The sequence below is a fragment of the Carcharhinus amblyrhynchos genome, chromosome 2 (genome assembly GCF_965287045.1).
Source record: "Carcharhinus amblyrhynchos chromosome 2, sCarAmb.v2.hapA, whole genome shotgun sequence".
Taxonomy (NCBI): domain Eukaryota; kingdom Metazoa; phylum Chordata; class Chondrichthyes; order Carcharhiniformes; family Carcharhinidae; genus Carcharhinus; species Carcharhinus amblyrhynchos.
The window spans coordinates 22,989,607-23,003,587 of NC_137325.1; the positions used below are offsets into that span (position 1 = coordinate 22,989,607).

General features: G+C 44.0%; 1 protein-coding gene across 3 annotated transcripts in view; it reads right to left on the reverse strand.

Annotated features, from left to right (window-relative positions):
- The window catches only part of ctnnd2b (catenin (cadherin-associated protein), delta 2b), a 1,166,477-nt gene that overhangs the window by 166,179 nt on the left and 986,317 nt on the right, over positions 1-13,981 (reverse strand). For all 3 annotated transcript variants that reach the window (XM_080203490.1, XM_080203498.1, XM_080203509.1), the window contains one exon: positions 6,853-7,066. In XM_080203490.1, the coding sequence (XP_080059616.1) occupies positions 6,853-7,066 (214 nt within the window). The remainder of the gene's footprint in view (positions 1-6,852; positions 7,067-13,981) is intronic.

Consider the following 13,981-nt stretch of genomic DNA (forward strand, 5'->3'; position numbering starts at 1 on the left):
GCGGCTAAACTAATGTCTTTTCACTTTGGGGCTCTTCATTTCTAAAGATACACAGAGCGGTCAATCGCTTCTACTGAATTGAAAAACGCTGCCTGGACCACGCCCTCATGTGACATCAGGAGGCCAATTTTCCCATTCCGCTGTCACAGGAATCGGAGCGGGCAACGGGCAGACCGTGGAAGGATCCATTGACTTTGGGTGGAATTTTCCGGTTTTGGGGCGAATGCGGCTGGGAAATCCCGCCCAATAATTTAAGATCCTGACAAGACTTTGAGCTTAAAGTACATTGTGTAGCTTTTCTTTCAACACAGCGATTGGGATTCTCCAGTCTCATTCATGGCGGGATCCATTGCAAGTGACAACAGAATAATGGGTGAACAGCCAAAATTCCATTCATTTTCAGCAGCACTGATAGATCCCAACCAGGAACAGAGACAGAAGATTGAGGCCTCTTTTTTTTTGAAAAAATTATTCAATTATCTTTTTTAAATCCCAACAAATTAACAATCCAACCCTTGTGCTCAGACAGACCAGCCCAACATCCCAAACGCCAAGTTCTGCCCATTCTCTGTGCAGTGAAACATTGGTACCAATATCCTTGTTCTCAAAGAACAAAGAACAGTACAGCACAGGAACAGGTCTTTCCGCCCTCCAAGCCTGCAGCGATCACGTCGTCCTATCTAGACCAACCGCCTGTATCCCTCTATTTCCCGTCTGTTCATGTGTCTATCCAGAAAAGTCTTAAATGCCGCTAACGTATCTGCCCCAACCACCTCACTTGGCAGTGCATTCCAGGCCACGACCACCCTCTGTGTAAAAAACTTCCTCCACACATTTCTCCTGAGCCTTTCCCCCCCTTACCTTGAACTTGTGCCCCCTTGTAATAGTCATTTCTGTCCTGGGAAAAAGCTTCCAGCTGTTCATCATATCTATACCCCTCATAATTTTATAAACTTCTATAAGGTTGCCATTCAGTCTCTGTCTTTCCAGGGAGAACAATCCCAGTTTACTGAATCTCTCTTCACAGCTAATACCCTCCATACTAGGCAATATCCTGGTAAACCTTTTTTGTACTCTTGCCATAGCCTCCTCATCCTTCTGGTAGTGTGATGATCAGAATTGGACACTGTATTCCAAATGTGGCCTAACCAATATTTTATACAACTGTAACATAATCTGCCAACTTTTATACTCAATACCCCGTCCGATGAAGGCAAGCATGCCAGATGTTTTCTTCACCACCTTTTCTGCCTGTGCTGCCACTTTTAAGGATCTGTGGACCTGCACACTCTGTGTGCCATGTTCAAATCTGTCTGTAAATCCATAACACCGCTACCAACAACAAATTGCATTTAAACAGCACCTTTAACATAGTGAAACATCTCTAGACACATCAGAGGAGAAATTTGCCACCAGACCACATCAGGATTTGTTACGGTCAATGAGCAAAATTGATCAAAGGGATAGCTTTCAAGGAGTGTCTTAAATAAAGAAAGACAAGTAGAAAGTTAGAGAGCTTTAAGCAGGAAATTTGAAAGCTGATGTCTCAGTCCTACCACAGCAAGCTCCAGTTGGCCATTCACATGCCCGCTCTCCATTCTCATGATTCTGCTGTTCCCTCCTTAGGAACTTAGCAACAAATAGAAACCATTCAGTCTCTTATACTTGTTCTGCCTATCAATGGCACCATGTTGTCTGAATCACCTCAATTCCCTTTAGCCATATTGGTTCCATATCATAAAAATACATCAATCTCAATCCTGAAAACTCCAATTTTCCCAGCACTCACGGGGAGAGAACAATATAGCTTAGAATAAAATCATAGAATCTCTCCAGTGCAGAAAGGGGCAGCTTGGCCCCATGAGTCTGCACCGACTCTCTGAAAGAGCATTTCACCCTGGCCCTTTCCCCACAACCCTGTGCATTTACCAAGACTAATCAGTTCGACCAACACATCCCTGGAAACTAATGGGCAATTTAGCATAGCAAATTCCTTAACCTACATATCTTTGGACTATGGGAGGAAACCAGAGCGCCTGGAGGAAACTCATGCAGACATGGGGAAGAACGTGCAAACTCCACGCAAACCTGAGGCCCAAATTGAACCCGGGTCCCTGTGAGGCAGCAGTGCTAACCATCGTGTCACTGTGCTGCCCAGAAGAGCAAGTGTTTTACTTGTAAGGCCATGTTTTACTGCCTATTTTAATGGAAAAATACTCTCCGATTCCCCTTTAAAATGGCCAAGCACTAATTTTAAGATTGTGTCCTTAGTTTTGATTCCCCCAAAAGAAGCACCCTACTGAACTGATTTAGTATTTTAAACATCTCGATCTTAAACAGCTCACAATCTTAAATACTGAAGACCTACTCTACTCTTAACATTAATTACTCATTCCAAATTCATTACTGTGCCATCTCCTCCCTTACTTTTAAAAGCCTGCCAAGTAAAAGACTTGCTTTTTGCTAGCTTTTTGCACTCCGACACACACAACCCAATTGCTGCTTTCCCTCTTAGCTGACATCTGCCATGTCTCACCGCTCCATTAAACACTCCCAAGGTACCTGTCAGGGTCCAAGGAGTGCTACAGAAATGCTGTTACTGTTAATATTCCTGTCACACTGAACTTGGACTCAAAAAGCAAATCCTATTACTTTTGTGACCTTCACAGCTCCTGTCCTGAACTTGATCTTGCTTTAAAGTTTCTCATGACTTCCCACAGAATCGTGTGATGACTCTGTAAGATTGCCAAGGATTAAACTTCAGCAATGTGCTCACCTTAGCTCTCAAATCCGAGGCCCTGACCGGTTGGCTCCTTGCCTGTCTATTTGACCAGATCTCATTTCTCACATGAGCAATCGTCCAAATCTTGAGCTGCATCTCGCTTGTTGTTTATGAGAAATTTAAGACTCAGTTTCGGAAATGAATGCAAATTATTCTTCAAAAACTCCACTTAGAAACATTTTAATCCAGTATTAAATGCAACCGAGATAGAGTGTGGTGCTACTCGTGCAATGTCATTGGCAGTGGAATTGATGTCAATTTTGAATATGATTGAAAAGGTGGAGGTTTTCTTTCCATTACCTAAGGGTGCTGAGGCCAATTACAATATCCTTGCCCTGGTGCTCTCCATATTAAACACGAAGCAAGCAATTAATGATATGCATTATCTGTGACCCCAAAGTGAAGGTCAATGTTCTAGTTTCACAATAAAGAGCGCTGATTGTTATTATTAATTGTAGGGGGTGAGGGGGAGGAAGAAATCTTTTGGCAAGTTAACCCAAATAGCTACACACATTCTGGCTATGTTGATGTCTTATTCATCACAATCGCTCCCTGAGGCTACATGTTTCGTCAGTGAAACAAAGAGATGGGTAAATATGTCATGACTAGCACTGTCATATTATTAGGTCTGTCACTCCACGGGATACCTCGTCAATGAACATTTATCGCAGTTGCACAGCGCCTTTCCAGTAGATTTGGCAGGCGTCTAATTATACTTGCCTAACAGATTAAAGGTGCTACAGTGCACTAGCAGTCTGCATGAGGTGCAGACCAAAAGACTAAACCACCCTTTGCCAGACAATAACTAGATGTTATTCCCTGAGGCATACCATACATTTAAGGGGAGAAGGTGGCATAGTGGTAATGTCACAGGACTAGTAATTCTGAGGCAAAGGGAGCATGGTTCATGTCCCACCATGAAAACTGGTGGAATTTAGTTTCAATTAATAACATTTTAATTGAATGTTAATCTTAGTAATCTTAAAACTTGTCCTGGTCCCCCCATGCTGACACCATAGTTAAGAAAGCCCACCAACGCCTCTACTTTCTCAGAAGACTAAGGAAATTTGGCATGTCAGCTATGACTCTCATCGACTTTTACAGATGCACCATAGAAAGCATTCTTTCTGGTTATATCACAGCTCGGTATGGCTCCTGCTCTGCCTAAGACCGCAAGGAACTACAAAAGGTCGTGAATGTAGCCCAATCCATCACACAAACTGGCCTCCCATCCATTGACTTTGTCTACACTTCCCGCTGCCTCGGAAAAGCAGCCAGCATAATTAAGGACCCCATGCACCCCAAACATACTCTTCTTCCATCAAGAAAAAGATACAAAAGTCTGAGGTCAAGTATCAACCGACTCAAGAATAGCTTCTTCCCTGCTGCCTTCAGACTTTGAATGGACCTACTTGGCACTAAGTTCATCTTTCTCTACATCCTAGTTATGACTGTAGCACTGCATTCCTTTCTTTCTCTATAAACAATATGCTTTGTCTGTATAGCACGCAAGAAACAATACTTTTCATGTACACTAATACATGTGATAATAATAAATCAAATCAAATCAAATAATGGTAACTATGAAATTATCATTGATTGTGGCAATGCTGGTTCATTAATGCCCTTCAGAGAAGGAAACCTTACATGTGACTCCAGTGCATCAGCAATGTGTTTGATTTGTAACTGTCTATTGCAGTTCCCTAGCGAGCTCTCAGTTCAAGGATAATTAGGGATGGGCAATAAATATTGGCCTTGCCAACCAGGCGCAGCCCATGGAATGATAAAGCAAAACGAAAAATCCTATTTTGCTGGCAAGCACCTCCTTCAGCTCTCTTTGGTGCCAACGTAGCTGCCACCACTGATACTGATGAAGTGGTTACCACTGCCAAAGAATGAAGTCCCCCTTTGTTCTCATCTTTCATGAGTGACACTATCATACAATGGATACATCAAGTTGGCACGTTTGATCTCAACCAATCAACAAAAGTAGAATTCATATGAGCAACGCTTTCCTTCACATGAATCATTTAAACCCATCTCTGTTTGTTCCCCAAATCCTTGATACCTTCTCCTTTTCGGGCAACAATTTAATTTCCTTTCAATGTTGATTGGCTCTGCTTCAACAATGTATTGCACCACAAAAAAAAGTCTTCCTGACATCGGTGTAAAAAGCATATTTATCTTCCACTCCATTCAGCATTAGCAGCCTGTTCAATTCAATCACAGTTGATCTGCACCCTCAAGCTAGCCAACCTCTTGTCATAAATTCATAAGATATAGGAGCAGAATTAGGCCATTTGGCCCATCAAGTCTACTCCATCATTCGATCATGGCTGATACGCTCTTCATCCCCATTTTCGTGCCTTCTCTCCATATCCTTTCAACCCATTACCAATTGTCACCCCAACAAACAAATCTATCGAAGCAGAAACAAAGTACTAGGACTGCTGGAAAGCAGAAATAAAACAGAAAATGCTTCTCAGTACTCAGCAGGTCAGGCAGCATCAGTGGAGAGAGGCAGAGTTAACGATTCAGGTTGATGAACCTCACTGAATTGAAATGTTCACTCCATTTCTTAGCGCAGAAGCTGCCTGATCTGCTGAGTATTTCCAGGATTTCCTGTTTTTATTTCAAAATCTATCAATCTAAGGGAAGGCGATGACCCAGTGGGTCGTCGCCTTAATTCTTAGACTATTAATTCTTAGACTATTAATCCAGAAACTCAGCTAATCTTCTGGGGACCCGGGTTTGAATCCTGCCGTATCTCTCAGGCAAATGGCAGAATTTGAACAAAAAATATCTGGAAATAAAAATCTACTGATGACTGTGAAACCATTGTCGATTGTCGGAAAAATCCATCTGGTTCACTAACGTCTTTAGGGAAGGAAATCTACCGTCCTTACCTGGTCTGGCCTACATGTGACTCCAGAGCCACAGCAGTGTGGCTGACTCTCAACTGCTCTCGGGCAATTAGGAATGGGCAATAAATGCTGGCCAATCAGTGACGCCCGTGTCCCACAAATGAATAAAAAAAAATTGAAGCCTTGAAAGCTCTGTCTCAGTAGCAACAATACTTTGGATGCAAAGTTCCAGATTTCCACTACCCAGTGTACAAAGACGTGCTTCCTGATTTCACTCCACTATGACCTGGCTTGAATTTTAAGAATGTGCCCCCTTGTTCTGGATTTGGGCGGCAGGATGGCACAGTAGTTAGCACTGCTGCCTCACTGTGCCAGGGACCCGGGTTCAATTCTGGCCTTGGGTGACTGTCTGTGAGGAATTTGCATATTCTCCCCGTGTCTGCATGTGTTTCCTTCTGATGCTCCGGTTTCTTCCCACACTCTAAAGATATGCAGGCTAGGTGGATTGGCCGTGCTAAATAGTCCCTTAGAGTCCCAAAATGTTTAGGCTAGGGGGAATTAGTGGGGGAAATATGTCGGGTTATAGGAGTTATGTGAATAGGGCCTGGGTAAGATGCTCTGTCAGAAAGTCAGTGCAGACTCGATGAGCCGAATGGCCTCCTTCAGCACTGTGGTGATTTTGTTATTCACCCACGAGAAAATAATTTATCTCCATCTGCCCCAATGAAACCTTTTAGCAATTTACACATCTCCATCAAATCACCCTTCAAACTTCTTGTACTCAAGGATATAGAAGCTAGGTTTGTGCAATATAGCAAAGGAACCAATTTAGCCCTGGAATCATTCGGGTGAAACTGTGCTGCACCCTCATCCAAGGCCTATATATCTTTTCTGAGATGCTCAGAATTGAACAAATGGGGTCCCATGAAAGTTGAGCATTCCCATTGTCCTCACTGACCAGTCAGACAGTGATCCCACATGTCATAACCCCCCACCCTCACCTTCCATTGATCTCAAAGGCATCTTTTAAATCACTAAATGATTTACCAAAAGGAGAGATGCGGCATGTCTAATAGAAAATCCCAGTTGATTTTAGCTTGAACCTGATGTAACAAATCAACTCACTCAAACAGTGGAAATGGGGGCTTTATTTCCAACCTTGGGAAGACCCGCGGTTATGCAGTACACAAAAAGATAGAATCTGACCTGTTACCAGCTCCCTGATCTCTACGTCAGGAGTCTTCCGAAGCAGCCGCACCAGTACAGGAATCCCACCACAGTTTTTCAAAGCAATCTTGTTATCGTCATTTGCCTTCCCGTACACTAGGTTTCTTAGAGCTCCACAGGCACTGCGATGTACTTCTTGCATTCGATGGTCCAACAAGTCCACCAGCAACTGGATTCCACCTTGTCTTCTTATCTATAAGATTAGTTAAGAGTGAATAATTCATTCATTGTAAAAACCATAACACACATTAAATGCTTAAAGGATGACATAACCTTGTGACTTATTGAACTGACCCTAAATGATAAAAAAAGCAAGAAATCCAGAGAAACACTGCTGTCTCTCACTTCAAGGCTGCATTGTATGCTGTGGATCTGTTCTCTGAGGAGTTGGGATTTCTGCTGGAATATCAGTAAAAGGTGGCACGGTGGCACAGCTGCCTCATGGCGCCAGGGACCTGGGTTTGATTCCCGGCTTGGGTGACTTCGTGTGGAGTTTGCACACTCTCCCTGTGTCTGCGTGGGTTTCCTCCCACTGATGTGCGTGTTAGGCTGACTGGCCATGCTAAATTGCCCCCTGATGTCAGGGGGATTAGCAGGGTAAATATGTGGGGTTACGTATTAAATGAGTATTTTGGGTGAGGTATTAAATGAGTATTTGTGTCAGTATTCACCAAAGAGAAGGACTTGGTAGATGATAAGTCTGGGAAAGGGTGTGTAGATAGTTTGAGTTATGTCGAGATCAAAAAGGAGGTGGTATTGGGGTTCTTGAGAAACATTAAGGTAGACAAGTCCCCAGGGCAAGAATATTGAGAGAGGCAAGGGAGGAAATTGCTGGAGCCTTGAGAGAAGTCTATGTATCCTCACTGGCTACAGGGAAGATCCCAGAGGATTGGAGACTAGCCGATGTTGTTCCTTTGTTTAAGAAGGGTAGCAAGAATAATCCAGGTAATCACAGGGCGGTCAGCCTTACATATTGGAGTGGATTCTTCAAGACAGGATTTATTCCCACTTGGAAATAAGTGGACCTATTAGTGAGAGGCAACATGGTTTTGTGAAGGGGAGGTCGTGTCTCACAAACTTGATCGAGTTTTTTGAGGAAGTGACAAAGATGATTGCTGAGGATAGGGCAGTGGATGTCGTCTGCATGGACTTCAGTAAAGCCTTTGACAAGGTCCTTTATGGCAGACTGGTGCAGAAGGTGATGTCGCATGGGATCAGAGGTGAGTTGGCAAGGTGAATACAAAACTGGCTCAGTCAAAGAAGACAAAGGGTAGCAGCGGAAGGGTGTGTTTCTGAATGTATGGCTGTGACAAGTGATGTTCCTCAGGGATCAGTGGTGGGACCTTTGCTGTTTGTAATATATGTAAATGATTTGGAGGAAAATGTTGCCTGGTATGGAGGGCATTAGCTATGAGGAGAGATTGGAGAAACTTGGTTTGTTCCCACTGGAGCAACCGAGGTTTAGGGGAGACCTGATAGATGTCTACAAGATTATGAGAGGCATGGACAAAGTGGATAGTCAGAAGCTTTTTCCCAGGGTGGAAGAGTCAATTACCAGGGGCCATAGGTTTCAGGTGTGAGGGGCAAGGTTTAAAGGAGATGTATGAGGCAGATTTTTTACACAGAGAGTAGTGGGTACCTGGAACCTGTTGCCAGGGGAGGTAATGGAAGTGGATACAGTAGTGGCTTTTAAGGGACGTCTTGACAAGTACATGAATAGGACGGGAATAGAGGGATATGGTCCCCGGAAGGATAGGGGGTTTTAGTTAAGTCAGACAGCATGGTCAGTGCAGGCTTGGAGGGCTGAAGGACTTGTTCCTGTGCTGTAATTTTCTTTGTTCTTTGTACAGGAATAGGGCCTGGGTAGGATTGTTGTTGGCACAGGTTTGATAGGCTGAATGGCCTCCTTCTGCACTGTTAGGGATTGTATGATTCTATCATGAAGTTATATAAATGGGTTATTCCAGTGTTCCCAATCCAAGAGTCTCATGTCGAAACTTCATGGATGTGAGAACAGGTTCACCATAGCTAAGGCAGGAATCCAGAAAGTGACCCTGAAAGAGTACCCATCTCATCAGATATAAGCACTTAATCTGATGCGCTTCAAACAGTGCTCTGCAGATTGGGGCATGAGGTTCTGTCTGACCATCATCATGAATTGATTTGAGATCCATGAGATTTAGGTACATACTGTGGCTTGGGCCCATAACTAGTGGGAAGGTCTAAAAGTAATATACAGTATTCACTAACTAAAAAGGAAATCCCTTGATTAAATCAGCTTTATCCACTCTGTAGAAACGTTCATTTGCAAAACCTGGGGTTGGATTTTCTGGCTGTGCTTGCAATACGGTTGGAAAATTTTACCCCGAGACCTTTGCATGGTCTGTGTCCCACCCTGTGGCAGGTGGGGCAGGAAAATTCCGTCCCTAGGAATGACTTCTGGAGAAGTCTAGAACTTCTGAATAGTAAGTGGAGTCGAGCAGGGTCTAGCTTTACTGGAACCTTTGTCTCTGAGTCAGATGGTTGTGACTGCAAGAGTGAGCCCAGTGATCTGTGCAGAAAGTCTAGGCTGACGCTCCAGGGGAGGATTGACAGAATGCTGCACTGCTGGACATCAAACCAAGGCCAGTCTGTCCTCTCAGATGGACACAGAGGTTCCATGGAATTATTTTGAAGATGACTAGGGAAGCTATCCTGGTGTTCTGGTCAATATTTATCTCCACCATAAGATAAAGATGTTTCTACACTATAGCAGTGACTTCAATGTGAAAGTACTTTACTTGTTGTAGAAACATAGAAACATAGAAAATAGGATGCAGGTGTAGGCCATTTGGTCCTTCGAGCCCGCACCACCATTCAGTATGATCATGGTTGATCACGCATTTTCAGTATCCCATTCTCATTTTCTCTCCATACTCATTGATCTTTTTGGCCACAAGGTCCATGTCCAGCTCCCTCTTAAACATATCTAATGAACTGGCCCCAACAGCTTTCTATGGTAGAGAATTCCACAAGTTCACAGCTCTCTGCGTAAAGAAGTTCTTCCTCATCTCAGTAAACCACTTTGGGAGATTCTGAGTTGTAAGAGGTACTAAACGAATTCAAGTATTTCTATTCCCTTTAATTGTTTGCATCCAAGCAATTGAGGGCACCACAAACTCTAAAAATAACGAGGATAATTTCCACACAGGCCAGACAAATTTTTCAGGCTCATACCAAGGCTGCAGTGAGATAATCAACCGGTTGTCCCACTCAGAGCATTTTCAGTCATTTCTGTGCTTGTGGGCCTCAGACAGTATATCGTGCTTCCGATCAGTTATAGTAATTACATTGTTATTTGAGGTGACTTGTGATATTAATCTGTGTGGAAGTTCTACTCTACATGGCTGTCTCTGACCGAGCACTAGGTACCATTACTCATTGAATGGACAGTTCTACAATGTTAAGGGCTGCTGCCAGACATGTTGATAAAACAGACACCGAGAAACAATCTCTGCAGCTTGATGAGATCCATCAAACTGCCACGTATGTCCTCTCTGAAGTTCAGGATGACAATTTTTTTTACCGTAACTTCCCACCCACTTATTTTCCCTTTGGAGGATAATGGGGAAGTGGTGGAAAGGTTCCCCAGCTGATTATTGGCCTGTTGAACTGTGTTATGAATGCTCCTTCCATGGCCAACAAGTCCTGGTGATGCACTTAAACCCAAAGCTTCTGGTTCAAAAATAGGGACACTACTCATTGGGCCACAAGATATCCTAGGACGCTAATACAGCCAGTGACAGAATCTCAAAATCTACAGTGCAGAAGGAGCCATTAGGCCCACCCATCCCCCACATATTTACCCTGCTAGTTCCCCTGACACCAGGGTCAATTTAGCATGACCAATCAACCTAACCAGCGCATCTGTGGACTGTGGGAGGAAACCACAGCTCCCAGAAGAAACCCACACAGACACGGGGAGAACGTGCAAACTCCACACACAGCGTGACCCAAGGCTGGAATGGAAACGAGGTCCTTGGCACTGTGAGGCAGCAGTGTTAACCATTGCCACCATGCTGCCCCAGTAATTAGTCTGACACCTCAGCGCAGCGTTGCATTGTCAGAGTTCCTGGGCTGAATTCTCCCATTTTGAGAATAGGTGCCCCATGCCAGCAGGAGAATAGGAATGCCCCCTGCTTGTGGTTAGCAACAGTAAAGCCCGCTCGGTGCCGTACCCGCTAGCAGACCAGGTGGGAGGCTGGTGAATGGGCTGTCAAACCCGCTAATGAGATTCAAATGAGGAAGGTCTGTATAATGATGGGTTGCCGTCCCGCTCTGGGTGGGAATCCAATTGGGGCGGTTGGAGTGGGTGAATCCGATAGCCCTGACGCTAATGGGAATCCCCATTTTTGGCTGACAACCCTTTCACCAAGGCATTAGGATTCCCGTCAATCGTCTGAGGAGTTTGAGAATCAGTCCGATAAAATATTAAGATCGAGGTGCCTTCAGCCCTCTCACGACAATGCAACTGATGCTGTGACACAATTCAGAGTGCAGGGGAGTTCTCCTGGACAATATTAATCCCTCAGCGAAATCACTAAGAAAAAGATGATCTGATCATTATTATACTGCTGTTTGCTTGAAAACGTGCTGAGTTTGACTATTTTAGAACAGTGACTACACTTAAAAAAAAAGCATTTACCCAACTATGAAACTCTGTACAACCTCCAAGTTTGTGAAAGGGACTAAAAGTGCAAATCATTCCTTTGTCTGGTGGGAGAGAGACTAGATTGCATTGATCGCTGTCTAATTTCCTATCATTAACTGCAAAAACAAAGACATGCACAGGTCTGAGTGACAGAAAATGTATCTGCCTATGAGGTCCATCCACTCTTAAAGATAAACACTTGCAAACCATGCTGGCTTGCTGCTTTTAAAACTAGTCATATCCCACACATTATAATCTGTTCCACTTTAATGGAGTATCATGCATAATGGAGGACACATGGCAACTATGTGCACTTATGATTTATGATCTTTCAAGTGATGTAGCCCTTATGAATGAGCTATGATCAGCCCATAGAATGAGTGTTCTCACAATGATGAATTTGCCCAAGTGTCTGGACATAAAGCAACTATAAGGAACTCTTCAAAGAAGAGGAGAGAACATTTGTTTATCCTTACACTAAACGCCATGAAAGTCAGTGCAATGCTGGTTGTGGAAACTTGCTGTTTTCAGGTTGGCTGCGACATTTACTTATGCAACAGTGCAAAACTGTGCTTCAAAAGTAGTTTGATGGTTATGAAGTGATGTGATGTACTAAGGTGCTACAATAAACACAAAACCATTCTTTTTAAGCCTGTGGGCCATAAGGCGCAGTTAGAAAAGCTGCGAGTATTTACGCAGGAGAATTGAGAAAATGTTATCCAAGGGTCATACATAAGTAAGGGAGGATAGAACAGGGATTCTGCTGGGAGCTGTGTATGACTTTGCCAGCTTTGCCAATGTTAAGCTGACAAAGGAGCTGTACAGATTCCCTGCATGCTTTCTCACTACATGCAACAAGAAACATGGTAATAGAGTACCATCATTAGACACATCTCCCTTACAGAATCCTAGAATCTCTACAGTACAGAAGGAGGCCATTTGGTCCATCGAATGTGTACTGACCAAATCCCACCCAGGCCCTATTCCATAACCCCAACCATTTACTCTGCTAATCCCCCTGAAAGTAAGGTAAATTTAGTATGGCCAATCAACCTAACCTGCACATCTTTGGAGTGTGGGAAGAAACCGGAGCATCTGGAGGAAAGCCACGCAGACAGGGAGAGAATGTGCAAACTCCACACGGACGGTTATCCGAGGCCAGAATTGAACCTGGTTCCCTGGCGCTGTGAGGCAGCAGTGCCTTATGCCAGTGTGAGGCATTCTGCACCAAATTGAAATGCCCAGCCTGCCAGGGTCAGCTGTGTTCAGGAAAACCAAACCTACCAACAGTACAGAACGGTGGCACAATGGTTAGCATTGCTGCCTCACAGTGCCAAGGACCCGCATTCAATTCCAACTTAAGTTGACTGTGTGAAGTTTGCACGTTCTCCCCGTGTTTGTGTGGGTTTCCTCTGAGTGCCCTGCTTTACTCCCACAGTCCAAAGGTGTGTGGGCTAGGTTGATTGGCCATGATCAATTGCTCCTTAGTATCCCAGGTTGTGTAGGTTAGGGGGGAAATCACGTGGCAAATGCGTGGGGTTACCGGGATAGGGGGGGGATGGACCTGGGTAAGATGCCTTGTGGGAGAGTCGGTGCAGGCACATGAGCTAAGTGGCCTCCGTCTGCAATTCTGTAGCGATTCTAGTGGGACCCTCACAACCATCAAATGATGCCACTCCCTCATCAGGTTGTGCCCATCCTCCAACCACTAATTGTCACTCAATCTCTCCTGGATTTTCCACCCTTCCTGGATTGGAGCTCATTAGCCCCCTGTAAATGAAGCCCAAAGCTTCATTTTGGCTTGCCCCTACGCTTTCGGGAACACGGCTCGTTTCCTACATTCGGTTGGCTCTGGCAGACTGGTGCAAGCCAATTTCAAGGCTTCTCTGGTCAGAAAACATTCACTTGCGTGAGACCGACTATAAAGAAATTCAAGAACAATCTACTCTGTAGCTTCAACAGAAAAGTCACCATTTCCTGGGATATTTGAAGAATTTGGAATTAGGTCAGCAAAAAAAAATGGCAATTAAAAAGAATTCTGACTTTTGGAGAGACATGGTACTGCTGGTTTGCAAGAAAGTAACAGCACTGGAGAAAGTAACTCCATAGCAAAGGTGAAAATCTGTCAGTCAAGAGCCTGAGGCCTTTGAGAAGATGGAGTGTGCATTGTAAACAAATAACTTGCTGCCAGAGGAAATTGATTAATTTAAAAAAAAATCAGGAATTCAACAACAGGAAGTAAATCAACTAAATAGTTGTATCATTTCCTGGTTTAAAACACATGAATAGTTATATCTGTATCTCCTTCCTATCTCTGTAGCCTCCTCTAGCCTTACGACACCCTGAATTCTATGTCCTCCTCCAATTCTGTCTTCTCTTGCATTTTCGATTTTCATTTCTCCACCGCTGGTACTTTCA